Here is a 19,089-nt window from a genome sequence, read left to right on the forward strand (position 1 = left end):
TGTGTTAGGTATGAGTTAGTGTTAAGTTCATGCTTGCATGCCTTCTCGCTTCCAGTTAACACCGCTGGCTAACCTCACGGTGAAAAGGGAGCAGCTATGCATAAGTCTTCCATGCTAGTACGTAGCCTCTCCATCATCAAGACTCCTACAGTGCCTCCACGTTGGCCACACACGGTAACTAGGTTACCTTGAGGCCCCAGGCTAAACTTGTAGGAGATCTCAGAGTAGTAGGGGACCCCAGAGGTAGTGCATTATGGCCCACCGATGTGGGGACATGCCCTGGCACATTACCAATCCCTACCCCACTGTCTTGTGGGCGCCCTGGGTTGGGTGAAGACTAGGGGAACCAACCCCAAAATCAAACACCACTGCCTTGTGGGCCTTATCACAGCAAAAGGCTAAGAGATGGGAACTGGCTTCAAATTCTACTGCTGCCTTGCAGTTTTCCTTAAAAGGCTATGGAACCTCATCCAGAAAGAAAACACGATAGGGCGACTGTCTACCTCACCGAGATTACTTCCGGCCAGAAGTTGTGGCCTCCTCTGCTGCCAGTCGTCGCGGGTTTGCTCCACTGGACATGAGCATTAAAAGGTTCAGAGGGTGTTTATCTGATGCGCAACAGATACTACACCTAAACTGCGCAAGTTAGAAGCCAAGGTGGGAAGTCCTGTACCGAAGGATAAAGCAACGAGGCCCTAATTAGTCATCGTCAAGGTTGACAAACTGCATGACTGATATTTTCGAATATCATTATAATATATGGTCATTGTTGCAATAGTATGAGAAAGGAACTTGTAATTTCAACGTAGAATTTTTCACTCAAGAAAGTAAGCAAAATGTTACACCAGAAACAGAACAGTCAAAGACATGGGGGGAAAAAAAAAGAAAAAAAAAAGACCGTTGTCTGCTGAATGGTGCTGTAGTGAAGGAGTAAATTAAAGATTGTCTCTTACAATGTGATTTTCATATTTCTATTGAACTATGTATCACAATATTACTCAGAGTCTTTATTAGCACTTGTTTATCTTATTTGAATCAATTCTATATTTAAAATACAATGGACACTATTTTTATAGAACTGTTAACTCATTTGTTGCATGATATTAATTTTTCTGTCCAAAAACTTAATTTTTTTGCGCTATCCAGAAAAATATCAGATTTATCAAAACATTTGTTGATTAAATATATTTTTCATTCTGTGGACTTTCCACAGGTCCTGCTAGTATATATATTTTGTTAACGGGCATAAGGTCCATTGAACGTGACTTGCGTAAGTTTCAAAGCAATTGTTATGCATATTTTTTTTCTAATTAAAATATACGCAATTTTTATAAAATCTATATAAATCCAAATTTTCATTTAAATTATTTAAATTCATTATAAATCTGGGGACTTTTGAATATAAAAAACAATTGGCTTCATTGCCTATTTAACGGTTCTTGACAAGGCGCAGAAACATCTGTAATTTAATTAGTCCAACCCTTTCTTGTATGCAATCCGTCTCACAGACGTGATGTTGTCTCAGGCTTCTCTATAAATACTATTGTGGCAGGTGTTCTTCAGAATTGTCAAAGTTATTCCTTCTTTTGTTCCAGCTCGTTCGACTCGTTCGTAGGTCCATTGGTTTTCATCAATTCACTTCCTCTTCCAGTAACTTCTTCCCAAAAACTGCTAACCATTTTCATCCTATCTACAGCCTTGATCTTTTCAACACTAAGGTCAGTAGGCGTCTCCTTGTTAGCTCCTAGTGGTTTACACCTCGTCTGGAAAGATTCCCATTTAAACACACAAACACGTATATATATGTTGTTTTTAAATCTCCGAAACAGATACATGGTAAGCAGCTGATAATCCCCGTTTTCTATTTAAAAAATTTTAGTTAAGGTTTTCTCTTCTCACCCTTATGTAGTTAAATTCTATTTTAAAATTGAAGACTTTTGCGAAATCGGCTTATGCAAGTGCTAAATCTATTTAACAACTTTAGTTAATGCCTTTTTCTTTTCATTCTTATATAAATGAATTCTCTTTTGTCATTATAAATGTTTTAGAAGTCTGCGATAGATTAAAGTTTTGTTTTTTTTTCCTTCCAGGAATTTAAACTGCATTTTTTATTTTTGCATTTTTTTTTTTATTCAAAGCTTCTTTAGACTATATATATATACACACACTAGCAAAAGTACCCGTCATTGACTGGGTTCAAAAACAGCGTACAGAAAATGGACTGATTTATTAAAGTATGATAGGTTATGAAAAGGAAGGGTTGTACAGAGATAGCTTTGAATTCGGGAGTATCAAAACCAAAGCAAAATATGATGGAAGTAAAAATAAAATAGATAACCCCATCATTTCTTATACCATACCTGTTCACACTGAAACACTTATCACAATATTCTGTGGATCTATATTAAAAAACCTTGTTAAACTTTGTGACATATTTCCATTCTATGGAGGTCAGGTGGGAACGAACACCCCATAATTTTATACCATATTTCTTCAAACTAAAACATAATTATTAAAGTATACTTACGCAGATAGATAGGAAAAGTCTTTAAAGTTTGTGCCTATTTCCATTCTATAGAGGCCAGGCGCGAACACAGACCCCACAATTTTATTATACCATCCGTATTTAAGTTAAAACATACTTATCAAAGTATTCTTATGTACATCTATATCAAAAACACTTGTAAATGTTTTTTTTAATTTTTTAATTTTATTTCCATACTTTGTGGACCAGGCACGAACGCAGACCCCACAATTTTAATGAACCACCGTTCTGCAGGATCAAACATACCCATTCCTGTGTCTCGATACATCTTCTATCATTATATGTAATCAGTTTTTTAAAATAGTCAACCACATAGGAGCCTATTCGTGACCAGACACACACAAACATTCAGCTTTATATTTATTATATATATATATATATATATATATATATATATATACACACACACACACATACATACACGGTGCCTTAAGTTTCCAGACTTTTTGTACAGTGATTTAAAATTGTCAAAGACTCTTGAAAATTCAGTATGTTATTGCTATACATACTATGAGATGAGTGACCAATTTTTTGTGATTTCAGGTTAAAATGAACAGCTACAACAAGAATTAGAATACACCCTACTGAAGCCTGATTGTCACAGCTGGTGAATTTCAAAAATGCAATTTAGACACAAGGACACTTTCAAAGAACGATATGTAATAAAATTCTGTTTTAAACTTGGAAAAAATGCCACAGAAGCATATGGAATGCTTCAGACTGCTTTTGGACCATCTTGCATGAATCAAGCATCAATTTTTTGAGTGGCATAAGAGATTCAAGGAAGGCAGGGAGTCGGATGATGAAGTGTGGGAGGAGTAAGGAAGTCAGAACACCAGAGTTGATTGGCCAAATAAAAGATTTCATGGATAAGGACCGTTGTGTGTCTATGGAGACAATAAATGCACAGTTTGATGTCAGTGTGAGAACTGTACACACAATTATTAGCGAGGAACTGAAGATGTGGAAGATTTCTGCAAAGTTTGTCTCAGAGAAGATTAAAGAGACTTTTAGTTATTTCCTAAGCTCAAGGAAAACCTTACAGACTCGTTATGAGACAATTGAGATGAAAGAGGCTGTGATGAAGGCCATAGACATGGTCACACATGTGGACTTCCATAAATTCTTGGAACAGTACAAGTTCATTACAGCTGGAGGAGATTACTTCGAAGGGGACTGGAATTTCATGTGTGTACTACTAATAAAAGTGGCCATATGAAAAAAGTCTAGAAACTTATTGAAGGCACCTCGTATGTGTGTGTGTGTGATTATATATATATATATATATATATATATATATATATATATATATATATATATGAGAACCTCCTGATCTTAAATGGAACACGTACATCAAATCTGTTGCCAAGGCCGCTGGAAAAATGGTGGGATCTTTCTATCGATCCGGCAAATATCTCACTGCTGATGCTATTCTCTATCTATATAAGAGTCAGGTACGTCCAAGGATGGAATACTGTCGCCACATCTGGGCAGGAGCTGCTAGAAAGGACTTGTCCTGCCTTGATAGAGTTCAAAATAGACTTCGAAGCCTCGTAGATGTCCTTTTCTCCTCCTTGCAACCTCTATTTCACAGAAGAGATGTTGCGAGTTTGTCTCTGATGTATCGTTATTTTTATGGAAAGTGTTCGACTGAGCTTCAATCTATGGTCCCCCCTCGCCAAACTTTCACAAGAAACACTCGTCTAGCTGTAAACACTATCAATAATTCCCCCCACTCTTTATCTGTGCCTAAACCTAAATGTAGATTCCATGAACAAAGCTTCTTTCTTAGAGCTGCACGCCTGTGGAATTGTCTTCCGTTTTCCTGCTTTCCGGCTGACTACAATATGGTTGTGTTCAAGTCTAACGTAAATAAGTTCTTGATGAGCCGTTCCATATAAGTTATCAAATTTACCAAATTTTCATTACTAATGATTACTATATTGTCCAATTTCTACTGTACACTCTTTAACCCTTTATCCTTGAGTGGCCTCTGGGCCTTGATAATGTGGTGATGCCTATGTAAAAAAAAAAAAAAAAGTGTTTCAACGCAATTATGACATACTATATATCGAAGTTAAGCAACGTTGAGCTTGGTTAGTATCAGATGGGTGACCATTTGGGAATTCCAAGTGCTGTATTTGCTCTTGGCATTTGTTTCCAGTTGACCTCTACAGTTACTTCACTTGCCACTGGTATTTAGCAAATGTCAACTCAGGAGAGGTGCGATTGGAAATTGCATACCTCCCACCACAAATTTTCATGCGCAGGCAATCCTTCGTGGGTATCCATAGTCTGTCAAAGACTGAGGCAAGTCATTTTGATTGGAAAAAAAAAAAAAAAACTTTTCATCCTCAGATCAAGTCATTGAAAATAATTAGTTGGATAAACAGGCATCCTCATTTTCAAGGGTTGCAGGCAGTGAATTCATGCCCTGGTATAGTCATCCATACAGATGATAAAGTTGGACACAAGACCAATTTTTAATGCGTGAAAAATCCAGCCACCCAAAAAGGAGCACTCTGGACTTTGACAAAAATTAAAATTTTCTCAATCTAGAAGGATATTTCCTTCACTGACTGGGAACAGAATAGACTAAGCAGAGCATCAGAACTGATACTACACTTTGTTCCAAGCCAAAAGACCCAAAAACATTTGTCCATGTTATCAGAAGAGTACATCCACGAAACCATATCTCCAGAACCACTCAAAGATTTACAAAGAAGTGCTTATACACTAGCAAAGAAGACATCGACCCTAGCTTCGGTCCATGGTGTTCGTCACTGATCCTGGGACTGGTTATCAATTACTATCTTGGCCGCTGCGAACCGTTATGCGTGGTTTGCATTCATTTGGGGCACTGGGGATTCTCAACTCATACTGGGTGAATGTCGCCTTAGGTCAGATCAAGTCTTATAACTTCTAAACAAACTGGTTGTCTACTATCAACCAACCAGCAATTCCACTGCGTTTGTGTATCCAATGTTTACAAGTACCATAGAAATTTGGGTGCTAGTGCACTTACCGATCCACGCTATTTTTTAAATCGTATTTCCTGTTTAATTAAAGTTTTGTTTTTTTATTCAATTGTAAGGTTGAAGTATAGAATAGGTACAAAACACCCTCCCCATGTTAAGAATGGCTTTTTAAATAATAACATTATTTCAGCACGGATCAATAAGTGCACTAGTACCGAAATTTGAGCATAAATACTTCCCACTTGCTGGGGTGATTCTCAACACTACAACCACTGATCAACACTTTTTGTAGCAGGGCTCTACAGATAAACTTATCTTTCGTTGCCCTTTTACAACTAAATATTTTCGTTTACTAGCAAAATAGAAAAGTTACTGGCCAAAACGACATGATTTTTAGAATATGACATCTTAGTTCTGTGACGAGTATGTACAAAGATTTTTTTTTTTTTTATAAGTGTAATTCTAAATGTATCAACAAAATTTGTTGATACTTAAAGGTATAAACATTCTAGTTTCTTCAGATATTTTAAAAAGTGTCTGTTAAAAAAAAAAAAAAAAAGTATATTCTATTAAACTTTTATTATTTAAATAATTTTACTTTGTTCGTTTAATAAAAATATTTGGAAGATTGTCAGTGAAAGAAATTTAATCAAAATCAAAAGATAAACGTTTCATTATTTCTAGTCACCATTTTGAAAAATCACTTGCAATGTAGAGCCCTGGGTACTTGATGAGGAGTGTGGACTCTGCGCAAACGTTTGCTTCCCAAGAACGGCTCTTACGGTACATGCGCAGAAGGTTTTCAGTGGTCATGAAAAACTTTTTCAGCCCCCCAAAAATGCTAAAGAAAATGGCAAATTATTTAAACTCCAAATTATTACACGTACTAAATGACAAAACGTAGAGTAATCAAAAAAGAACATTTCATACAATGTACCATTGTGACAGATGAAGCAACATCCTTTTTAATGGATGTCTTCCGACTCTTATAAATTCTGGGTACTTGTACAGTTTAATCAAGACCGATAAAATTGCCTCCGAGATGGGTATATATATGCTGATGACACTACACTCTATAACAGACACAACAGGAAAATAAACGAACACATATCTAAAGAAATGGCAAAAACACTAGAGGATGACCTTCTGACTGACAAACAATATGGATTTAGACAAGCCCGTTCCACAGCTGACATCCTCTCTGTAATCTTTGAACGTATATACCATTCACTAGACAAAGCGGGGGAGGGCAGAGCGGTAGCTCTAGATATATCTAAGGCTTTTGACAGGGTATGGCATGAGGGTCTCCTTTTTTTTTCTTTTTTTTTTTTACATAGGCATCACCACATTATCAAGGCCAAGAGGCCACTCAAGGATAAGGGTTAAAGATTGTACATTAGAAATTGGACAATATAGTAATCATTAGTAATGAAAATTTGGAAAATTTGATAACTTATATGGAACGGCTCATCAAGAACTTATTTACGTTAGACTTGAACACAACCATATTGTAGTCAGCCGGAAAGCAGGAAAACGGAAGACAATTCCACAGGCGTGCAGTTCTAAGAAAGAAGCTTTGTTCATGGAATCTACGTTTAGGTTTAGGCACAGATAAAGAGTGGGGGGAATTATTGATAGTGTTTACAGCTAGACGAGTGTTTCTTGTGAAAGTTTGGCGAGGGGGGACCATAGATTGAAGCTCAGTCGAACACTTTCTCCTCAGGAAAATTAAATCATACGGTATCACTGGTAGAATACTTAATATAATTAAATCCTTCTTGGATAAGAGAAAAATCCAGGTTGTCCTCGACGGTCGTACGTCTAAACAGTGTGATATAAATGCGGGAGTGCCTCAGGGGTCTATCCTTGGACCTCTATTGTTCCTAATATTTATTAATGACCTCCCGGACAAAACTGCCTCTGAGATGGGTATATATGCTGATGACACCACACTCTATAACAGGCATGACAGGAAAACAAATGAACACACATCTAAAGAAATGGCAAAAACACTAGAGGATGATCTCCAATCTGTAGTGGAATGGGGACATAAATGGATGGTCACATTCAATGCTGCCAAGACTAAACTGGTTTCCTTCAATAATTACAAGAAACCTTCTCTCCCACCAATAGCAATGGCCAGTGACTCCCTGTCTGAGAGTACATCTTTCAAACTGCTTGGCCTAACGTTCACAGGAAACACGAGTTGGAACAATTATATTGAAAACATTGCCAGGGCCGCTGCGAAAAAGGTAGGCTCTCTCTACTGTGCTAGAAAACTACTGACACCTGAAAGTATCCTGTACCTCTATAAGGCCACCATTCGTCCATGTATGGAGTATTGTTGTCACATGTGGGTTGGTGCATCTGCTAGTCGTCTCTCGCTCCTAGACAAGGTTAAAAAAAGAGTCGCCAATCTGATAGGCCCTGAACTGGCATCTAAGCTTCAGCTTCTGTCCCATCGATGAAACATTGCATCCCTCTGCCTGTTCTACAAATATTTTAATGGTGAATGCTCTGACGAACTGCAGACACTTGTGCCCCCACGACGTAGACACCCTCCACAAACCCGACAGGCAGCTAAATCCCACCCAGTAGAGATCCCTAGATGTAAAAGATCTTTCTACTCCAGTAGTTTCTTCCCCAGAACCGCTAGACTCTGGAATTCCATTCCAGGTCCCTGCTTCCCTAACTGTACTGACATGCTGAAGATCAAGTGCAACGTGAATCGACATCTTGCTGCCCAAATCCCAGTAGTTGCTGCCCCTGATAGTAGCCCCCTACACCAAAGTGGCAATGCGCCTTGTTTGGGGTGAAAATGTAATTTTTAAAAAAAAAAAATTAAAAAAATATCGAAAAAAGTTATATTGTACGTATCCGTTTTGACAAAATCTCCGAAAAAAAAAAAAAAAAATTCACTTAATTTGATCGAGTAGTTTTTTTTTTTTTTACTGCCGAAAAACACGTTTTTATGACAGCACGTTGAAGGCAGACATCTTGGATTTGTTTTAAATTTTAGAAATGTCACGGGCGATAACTCCATGTAAAGCGCCGACTTTCCCTCTCCATCTTTGATACTAGCTTTTCTTCCTAAAAATTGAACCTTTTGCTCGGTATCATAAATTGTTTTTTTCGCTGTAAAATAAAAACTACTTGATGAAATGGTAAATTTTCAGATTAGGTTCACCTCCACAATCTTCTTTTAAATGACGACTTTTATAGGTTTTCGGCCATGCTGAATACGGAAATCGCATTGAAATTTTGCAGAAATAAGTAGTTATCGAGCTACAAAAAGTTGTATTATGCATTGTATTCTTTGGCGGCCATCGTTTTTACGTGCGTAACAAAGATAATATTTTGAAACCCATTCTTAACATGGGGAGGTAAAGGTGTTGTTTTGAAAAAAATTGCTTCGAATAAAAATATCGAAACTCAATTCACTTTAAATAATTGGTGCTAATGCACAATGCAGAGTGCCACCACGCTATTCTTTTTAAATTTCCACGTTTAATTAAAGTTTTGTTTTTTTATTCAATTGAAGGTTGAAGTATAGAATAGGTACAAAACACCCTCTCCTCCCCATGTTAAGAATGGCTTTGGTACTAGTGCACTTATTGATCCATGCTGAAATAACGTTATTTAAAAAGCCGTCCTTAACATGGATGGAGGGGGGGTTGTACCTATTCTGTACTTTAACCTTACAATTGAATAAAAAAAATGGTAAAACTATACAAACACCGTGACAGCGAATTACCCCTAACCCTAACCCTAAACCCTAACGCTGTCACGGTGTTTGTATAATAATACCAAAAAAATAAATAAAAAAATTTTCAGATTCGTGTTCAGCACACCGAAACGTAACAGAATACTACGTAAAAGATTTTACTAATTCGCTGTCACGGTGTTTGTATAATAATACCAAAAAAAAAAAACCATCTCAAAACTTTAATTAAACTTGGAAATACGATTTAAAAAAAAGCGCGGATCAGGAAGTGCACTAGCACTATAGCTTTTTAAATAATAACGTTATTATTTCAGCACGAATCAATAAGTGGGGTTTGTATTACTGTACACATAGACTCGAAAAAGTTGTTAAAAAAAAAAAAGTATATAACAAATAAATGTTATCAAAGGCAAGATAAGTTACTTTTCTACCTAACTGGATATATTTTTCGTGTTTTTATTCAATGTAACATGCTTATTCAGCTCGAAAAGTATACAGTGTTTACCGATGTATTGGAAAATTAAAAATGGCGCCCGACACTCTCTTAAACATGGTAAGTTCAAGAAAAGATGTTATAAATAATAAACTAGACAAAATACTGTTAGAAATTCGCTCATTTTATGTTACCGTGACATAAGTTGACATATATTCGGTGTTTTTTTTTAATAGTATTTTGTCTAGTTTATTATTTATAACACCTTTTCCCAAACTTACCATGTTAAAGAGAGTGTCGGGCGCCATTTTGAATTTTCCAATACATCGGTAAACACTGCATGTTTTTCGAGCTGAATAAACATGTTACATTGAATAAAAACAAAAAAATGTATCCAGTTTGGTAGAAAAGTAACTTATCTTGCCTTTGATAACATTTGTTATATATTTGTTTTTTTTTTTTACAACTTTTTCGAATCTATGTGTAATACAAACCCAATATTTCATATTCTATAAATTATACATTATTATTTGAAAATATTTAAAAATTAAGACATTTTTGTTGAGTTATTCACTTATTCAGTATTTGTTTATATAGGATTAATATATATATATTATTAGAAAAAAAAATGATATATATATATCAATTCGAACATATTCGAAGTGTATCTTCATCGATAAATTTCAATCGGACACTGAAAATAAAAGCAATATAAACATATTTTATCGGAGAAATGATTCCTGGTGAAGCAGGATTGATTTTAAAAAAATAAAATCTTACCTTTAGTTGGATTCATTTCTAATTCTTTTTCGTTATTTTAATGAAAACTGGGAGAGAAAAATCGAAGTAGATAAACACGCGTTTTACGCCGGATGTTTGGCCGAACGCGTTTTTATAAGATGAGCTCTGATTGGTTGTTGTCTCAGTTGTTACGTCGCTTGTGATTGGATGGTTGAAAGATGAATGAAGTTTGCGATTTCGCATTATTTGAATTCCTCGTACTATTGCCCTGATCTTCAGTGTAATTTTCACTACGTTTCGACCGATGTAGCCTCCATCATCTTCCAGTTGCACTTGTCGAATTCGGGAATCTTTCTGTCGAACTCGGGAATCTGCACGAAATTTCGGACGGAAGCTTGATTTAATCTACATGTTCCGTTAGGGTTGACTGATTCCGAACACGTGGCGTAAGAGTACTTACTTGTTTTTTGTTTTTTTTGTTTTTTTTTTTTTAACGACCTAACTCAGCGTAGTTTAACTCTTAAACAGACATCAAAATCTACTTGGAGGGGGGGGGGCTAATATGTTTCAACGGCCTTTAAAGATAATATGAAAGAAAGAATTTAAATAAGAAGAAGAAGAAGAATTGAACATTTTAGAGTGCAAGAATGCAGGATCCATTTTCTCATATAAACTTAACGTAAAGTGACCACCCACATCTTGACCACTTAGCGGTTAACGAGACATGTAATCGTTAGCATTTTGAAAGTTTGGTGACAGAGGGGAGGGGGACAAAGAGGCGACATGCGGTGGGGGTCATAAGTTCCAAACATTGTTAAAACCCTTAAAGCATGGGGGGGGGGCTAAAATTTATAATCATACAATTTCCACTTTCTTTTATATAATTCGCCTTGAAAAAGTCTCACCGTCAAATATTGATTAATTATTATGTTCTGATATTTTAAGGCTGTTTATGCACGTACAAAAAAAAAAAAAAAAAAAATAGAATGGACTTCTACAATGCACGCCATTTGTATTTTTTATATTTCTTTTTTCAATTTTTTTCAACGGTTTATTATCGATTGGACACTAATCTACCAGATTCTCAAAAAAAGCAAAAATTTCAATATTTGTAAGGGTTGCTTAGGTTCTAATACAACGTTCTAGTAAATAGATCCCCCATGTTGGAACCACTCGAGGAGAACATGCACACCACTCTTATATAAAGGATTTTTCAATCTAAGGGCGATGATATTAAGACCTTTATTATATAAAGTATTCCATATTGTTTTCACTAGTCGCCATGTTTGTTTGCATGCGCACACATTCAAGTTTTGTGCATGGTACCGCGCCGTTGTTTATAACTAGAATGAAGCAAACCGTAAACACGTCGTTGGCTAAAAACCAGGCACTCCCAGAAATACGTTACGACCACAACAACCCTTTCTTCAGCAACAAAAAAATACTACAAAAACTCCATCTTTCACGAACTAAACAAAAACAAAAGACTATTATTTCAGACTGAGATTAAAGTAGATACAGTTAATAAACACCGAAGATACTTTTAACAAAGGGTTAAATGAGGACAGAGAGAAAGAAAGTGCATAAGAGCGAGTGAGAAAGTATAAGTAGCAGCAAAGGAGAATGCGACGAGATTAGCAGCAGCAGCAGTAGTCGAAAAAACGCATATCCAAATTAGCAAGTGTACGTGAGAAGAGAAAGGAACTAAAAGAGAAAAAAAAAATGCCTAACGTGCTCGAGGCAGAAGCAAAGAGGGTGTTGAAGAGAATGGATGTGTGAAGTTAAAGATGAGAATGGGCCAGCTGGGCCCAGCATGTGGTCAGAAGGAAGAGAAACAGGATAAATATTGACAGGTGGCAGTGAGAGATTTTTTAAGTGGTGCTCAAAGTGCATATGAGCGCATGGGAAAGTATCAGCAGCAGTGAAGGATGACTGGCTTCTAAAAAAATTAGCAGCAGCAGTAGTCGAAAAAACGCATATGCAAATTAGCAAGTGTATGTGAGAAGAGAAAGGAAATAAAAGAGAGAAAAATGGCCAACGTGCTCGAGGCAGAAGCAAAGTGGGTTATGCGGTTAACCTGGAAATCCTCGTAGAAACTTTTAAAATCTGCTGAAGTGAATTGTGTGCCATTGTCTGACACTAGACAATCAACCACACCAAACCTAGTGAACAATTCGTGAAGAGCACTGATTGTAAAATCTGTTGTTGGACTTTTACATCGAAATACCTCAGGCCATTTTGAAAAACTGTCTACCGCTATTAAATAATAGGTTTTATCCAGTGAGCCTGCATAATCTACGTGTATTCTTTGCCATGGGTGGTCCGCTTTAGGCCACGGGCTAAATTGTATTGGGAGTGCTTTTGCAGCCAATGCGCATCCCTTACACGACTTTACCGTGTCTTCTATATCAGTGTCCATATTCCTCCAGTAAATGTAGAACCTCATGAGGCTCTTCATTCGCGTAGCCCCAGAGTGCCCTGTATGAAAATTCTTTAGAATTTTCTTTTATAGTGTAGCTGGGATTACTACTCTTTCTCGATACAACAGTACCTCATTGCACATAGAATAAGTTTCCGCCGCCGATTCATCCGATTTAATTTTTTGTTTCATTTCTTTGAAACTATCTTCAGCCTCCCTTATTATATCTTTCAAAGTGACTGCTAGTTCCTTGATCGTATTACATAGTATTTTTGTATAGTCCTTTTCACTTCATAGTGATGCTATTACTGTGTCTTCCAGCGGTTCCCTTGATTTCGGGATTAATCACGACAATCCGTCTGCGTGACTTAACTTCGCAGATGTAAGAAATTCCATACTGAAATCGTAATTCAGTAGAATGGTCCCTCATCTTTGCAGTCTGTTGGCTGTGTAAGTTGGCAGATTTTTTTAGAGCCAAAGATGGTTATAAGCGGCTTATGGTCAGTTTGCAATTTAAATTTACAACCGTGTAAAAATCGGTGGAATTTTGTAACACCGAATATGATTCCCAGTGCTTCCTTTTCGATTTAGGAGTAATTCTCGGCAGGAAGTAAAGTTCTTGATGCATGGGCGATCAGCTTAGTGGACCCATCAGGCATCTTGTGTAGAATGTACGCCCCGATTCCATAAGAACTTGCATTAGTTGCGACAATAATCTCTTGTTTCAGATTGAAATAACTCAGGGATAAATCTGACGTTGATACATCTTTTAATTTCTTAAACGCTGCCTTGCACTCAGGCATCCAGTGCCATTTTTGTCCTTTTTAATAGTATATTCAATAGCGCACGCAATTCATGCATGTTCTTAATGAACGTTTGATAATAGTTTGCAATCCCTAAAAAACTCTGCAATGTAGTTACATTATGAGGTTCTGGCATGTCTTTTATAGCTGTGGACCTGTCTGGATCGGGTTTCCTCCCATCCTTATCTACGATATGGCCCAGGTATTTAATTCGTCCCCCAAAAAATTTGCATTTTGCTTCCTTCAATGTGAAGCCGTATTCTTTTATTCTTTCAAACACTTGAAATACATGATCACTACATGTTCAACATTTTGACTACGCATAAGAATATCGTCCAGATAGCCTACTATGAAATCCAAACCGCTTTGCAAAGTATCAATTACCTGTGCAACTTTTATACCAAATGCTAATCTATTGAATTTATAAAGTTCTTTATGCGTTGAGATACAGAAAAGTTTTGAGCTATCTTCCTCTACTGATATTTGTAATTATGCCTTGCTTAAGTCTATTTTGGAAAAATATTTTACGCCATTTAACTTAGCGAATATTTCATCTGGGTTTGGTAGCGAGTAATGATGGTCTTTGAGCGCCGCATTCAATCCGGTCGAAAAGTCAGCACATACCCTAATCTCTTTAGATTTTATTTTTACGTATACGGTGAGGGCTGCCCACTCACTGTAGTTGATAGGGGTTAAAATCCCAGTGTTAACTAGTCTTTCCAATTCTTTTTCAATTTTTCCCTCGAAGCGAACGGTACGCTCCATGGCTTTTTGAATATTAGTTTTGCTTCGTCCAGCAATTCGAATTTCACCTTTGTTTTTGTGCAGCATCCAAGCTTTTTGGAGAAAACACCTGGGAAAGATTTTTTGAGATCCTTTTTGAGTTTGTCGCCTTCATCCATTAGGTTTGCGACTTTGTGACAAAAATCACTCATTGGCGAGTCCCATAATTCAAATTCCTGGATCCAATCAGTCCTGAATAAGTTCGTTGTGTTTCTTAGAACGAAAACTTTTAGCTTTTTTGTCGTTCTTTTTGTGACCCATTAATAACTACCTTACCCTCAAAATGTATTTTTTCATCAGTTACCGATCTTGCAACTTCATTCGTCTTTGTAATCGTGGGCTTTCCTATTCTCTTCCACGTGTGAAAATTTATAATTGATAAATCCGATCCTGAATCGAGCTGCAGTTTTATTTATTTATTTCTGATTCTCACCGTAACATTCTTCCTTATGTTCTCTGTTGGTGAAAGGTTCATTTTTGCAGTTTTTACGTAGCTATTTTTTTCTACTTTTGCTTTGCAATATGAGGCCTTGTGCCCTGCTCGCTTGCATAGGCAACATGTTATTTTCCTTTGGTACTGACATGCATTGTACCTATGAGGTCTTCCACATTTTGTTTATCCTGATAATTTTGTGAAGGGTTCTTTTTGCCTCTTCATTATTAATTGCTGGCGGGTGGATGTCCTTTATTTTTGAAGTGTATTTTTTTAATGTGTGCGATACCGGCTTCCTCTATGTTTTGGGAATTTTGCTTCATTGCCACGAACCGCTGACAATCTTCAGCCAGTTTCTGAAGTATCAAATCAGGTTCTAATTCCATTTTATTTAGAGCACGACATCTTATATCGGTGTCTTTTGTGGCTATCAAACCTTAAATATTAAGCACTTGAAATTGTCCGCCGTTAATGACGACAATTTGAAATCATCATAGTACTTATCAACTATAGACGCAAATGTCATATAGTCCTGACTCTCCTTATGTTTAAGATTCATGCATTTCCATCTTTTATGAAAAACGCTTCTTTTTGGACAGTATAACTTCATTAATAGTTTTACTGCCTCGTCAAACGACAATTCGTTGGTTTTTCTTGGTAAAATATAGTTCAAATTTGTTATGTTTGGATATACCTAACTTCCGTAGCAATAAACAAACCTTCTTTTGATCCGTCCATGCACTGCAATCAATTTTAAAAAGGTTTTCAAATTTTCTGAAATATGCCTCAAACGTTAGGTCTTCCTCAGGAGCATAGGAAAAAGCCGTGCTGGTTTCTTCTCCGCTGTCCTTATTTGCTAAAACTTGCGTTATCAAATCCATTTTTTTATCTGACTGGTTTTGTTGCTCTAAATGTAATTTTTTCAATTCCAATATTTGTTTATTCATTTCTTTCCTTTCTCTTTCCTGTTTTTCCTCGAAGAATTTCATTAAATCCAACTACTTTTCCAATATTTGTTTATTCATTTCTTTCCTTTCTCTTTCCTATTTTTCCTCGAAGAATTTCATTAAATCCAACTACTTTTCCAATATTTGTTCATTCATTTCTTCCTTTTCTCTTCCTCGTTTTTCTTCAAATATTTTATTAAATTTGACTGTTTCTCTTCGTTTTGTTTCTGTATTGCCAATTTCTCTTATCGGACCTTTTTTCAAGTTCTAATTGTTGACTTTGTTGGAATTTCACCATTTCCAAAATTTGTTTTGCAAAATCGTCCATTTTTTTTTTTTTTTTTTTTTGGACAGTATAGAATTACTTAATGACAAAATAAGTTTTTTCAGAAACAACACAGTTCGTTGATTTACTTTTCCCATAGTACCAACTTTATAGAAGAAGAAAACTTTACAAAATTCGTACCTGGTTATTTAACGAATATTTCTTTCATATATTTATTTCTTTGTGGGGCAATTTTTCTGAAAAAATAATCCGGCGTTTGCATTCATACAAAAAGCAGTAGATTTCATTTGTCATTTTTAAATTTCCGTAATGTGTAGGTACTGGGTTCAATTCCTTGTTGATCCTACACATTTTTTTCCTCTTTTTTCTTTAAAAAGAAAAAGTTACTTCTCTATGAAAGAGAGTTTATTTATTTATTAATTCCTATTCTTTTTGGTCTCTGTGCGAAAAAGAATGTCCTTTCTCATTAACACTTTATTTGTTGTGCTTAGCGAAATCGTTTTTTCTTCTTCGACGTGCAGTCCTGTCGACCAGTGAAAAGTTTATTTTAATCAGATTAAAATCGGATGTCTTTTTTAGTTTGTGTGAATACTCACTTTAGCCAATAAAATAAAATATATCATTTACTTTTGCAGGAGTTTTTTCCCCCTTTTTCCAATGCTAATGCCTTTTAACCATAAGAGGTATTAGCAAGACATGCTTTTTAGAATGACAGTTTTTTTTGTACTTACTGAAAACTTGGTCTCGTTAATTCAGTAATAATAATTCTCCACGCAATTCATCTTATGAGTTCTGTTTCAGCCCATAGTTTTTTTGTTTTTTGTTTTTTACATAGGCATCACCACATTATCAAGGCCAAGAGGCCACTCAAGGATAAGGGTTAAAGAGTGTACAGTAGAAATTGGACAATATAGTAATCATTAGTAATGAAAATTTGGTAAATTTGATAACTTATATGGAACGGCTCATCAAGAACTTATTTACATTAGACTTGAAGACAACCATATTGTAGTCAGCCGGAAAGCAGGAAAACGGAAGACAATTCCACAGGCGTGCAGTTCTAAGAAAGAAGCTTTGTTCATGGAATCTACGTTTAGGTTTAGGCACAGATAAAGAGTGGGGGGAATTATTGATAGTGTTTACAGCTAGACGAGTGTTTCTTGTGAAAGTTTGGCGAGAGGGGACCATAGATTGAAGCTCAGTCGAACACTTTCCATGAAAATAACGATACATCAGAGACAAACTCGCAACATCTCTTCTGTGAGATAGAGGTTGCAAGGAAGAGAAAAGGACATCTCCTACGAGGCTATGAAGTCTATTTTGAACTCTATCTATAGTTTACGTTTAAGCAGCTTTTTTAACAGCAAGATAAGTCTTTTTGACGACGTCTTTGTAAAATCCTTTTTTGCGGCAAGAATTGTTGTCCTTTTTTCGAAGTGTTCTTTATCCCGTATTTGTGGATTTTTATGCTCGAATGTTTTGTTTTTTTTTTTGTCCCAACGTAGACAAGTAGTTTTTACCGTTCTTCCCTGAACTTTTGAAGAATAAATACTTTTGAAGTTTTGAATTTCCCCCGAGTGTAGGAAAAATTTATTTCGAATATCCGCGTGTGTTCTTTTTTCTTGAATCCTTTTGGTCGTCAAATGCTGTCTTCCAATGGCTGTTTTATTTTTAAAGTGAATTCGTTACCTGAATGTTTGTCATTCAGTTGTTAGTTAGTTGGGTTTTTTTACGGCATATCAACCTTTTTCAGGTTATTTAATGCCGAATCTAGTGATTTTGAGGAACGATTTTTTAATGGAGTATATTTATTTTTTAAGTCGGATTTTATTTAACCCATAGTTGGGACCCTAACAGGTACTACCACTCCAGGTCAGAGTGGACCTGGGAGCAATGGCAATTAAAGGGTGGCTCTACAATCCCCAAGGCCTGCAAGCTGGGGCCTCACCTTCGGATATAGTTTTAGGTCATATCCAGGACCTCATTCAGTTGTTGTTAGCAATTATTGTAGATTGATCCGGGAAGTTCTTGAATCGTCCTCGTCAGCCAGTTGTTGTAGACCCATGCTAGGGGTTACAAACGAAAGAAGCCACAAGTAGTGTAAGCTGTATAAAATATAATATGTATTTATCATAAAGAATACTGGAACCACTAAAGTGGTATGAGAGGAACGTGTTCATAGCATGCGGTTAAACATGGTATGAATGTCTCCATTTTGTCTCTGAAACAAGTGGTATTCACATGACTAGTTGATTCCACATTTTTAGCCACAGCAGTGAAGTTTGGGAAAATAAGTTCAAACTAAAAAACTATACAAAATACTGTTAGAAACTCACTCAATATATGTTACCGTGACATAGGCTAACATATATTAAGTGTGTTTCTGATATTATTTTGTAATACAATATGGAAGATGTTTACTATATTTTCTTAGTTTTTAACAAATGTTCATATTATGGTATGTACACTCTTTAACCCTTATCCTTGAGTGGCCTATCGGCCTAGATAAGTGGTGACGCCTATGTAAAAAAAAAAAAATTATGGTATGATTGTCTTTTAATAGTTATGTGAACTTCATTTTTGCATTCATGTATTCTGCACTGATATGAAAATGAAGACTATAGCGGAGTATAGGATTCCTAACCATGTAACTGATGAAAATACGCTACGCATTTTGATGAAAAACATGGGGGAAAAATGTATATAGAAGAACAGAAAACCAAAACTTTAAATATAATTTCTGTATTTAAAGTAATAGTTATTTAAATATTTACACATATAATCTTGTGGGGAAAATCCAGCTTCTCAATAAGGCGCACTCTGGATAGGAACCAAAATAATCTCAGTCATGAAAGTTTTTCCTCCACCGCCCGAGGACAGAATAGGTGAAGTGTAGCATCAAAACAGATACTACACTGTGATCTTGTTCCGAAGGCCAAGAAATGTTTGTGTTTAATATGTTTCTTTAATTGTTTGTTCCCTAAATTCATAATTCAG

The 19,089-nt window shown here is 36.0% G+C and overlaps 1 protein-coding gene across 1 annotated transcript in view; it reads right to left on the minus strand.

Annotated features, from left to right (window-relative positions):
* LOC145261053 (transcription initiation factor TFIID subunit 10-like) overlaps window positions 1-10,615 on the minus strand; it is a 225,167-nt gene extending 214,552 nt beyond the window's left edge. The window contains exon 1 of the mRNA XM_080119215.1: window positions 10,461-10,615. Coding sequence (XP_079975341.1) covers window positions 10,461-10,476 — 16 coding nt within the window. The 5' untranslated portion in view covers window positions 10,477-10,615. The remainder of the gene's footprint in view (window positions 1-10,460) is intronic.
* Window positions 10,616-19,089: the final 8,474 nt, after the last annotated feature.

The sequence above is a fragment of the Euprymna scolopes genome, chromosome 37 (genome assembly GCF_053919585.1).
Source record: "Euprymna scolopes isolate OS-2025 chromosome 37, ASM5391958v1, whole genome shotgun sequence".
Classification (NCBI taxonomy): domain Eukaryota; kingdom Metazoa; phylum Mollusca; class Cephalopoda; order Sepiida; family Sepiolidae; genus Euprymna; species Euprymna scolopes.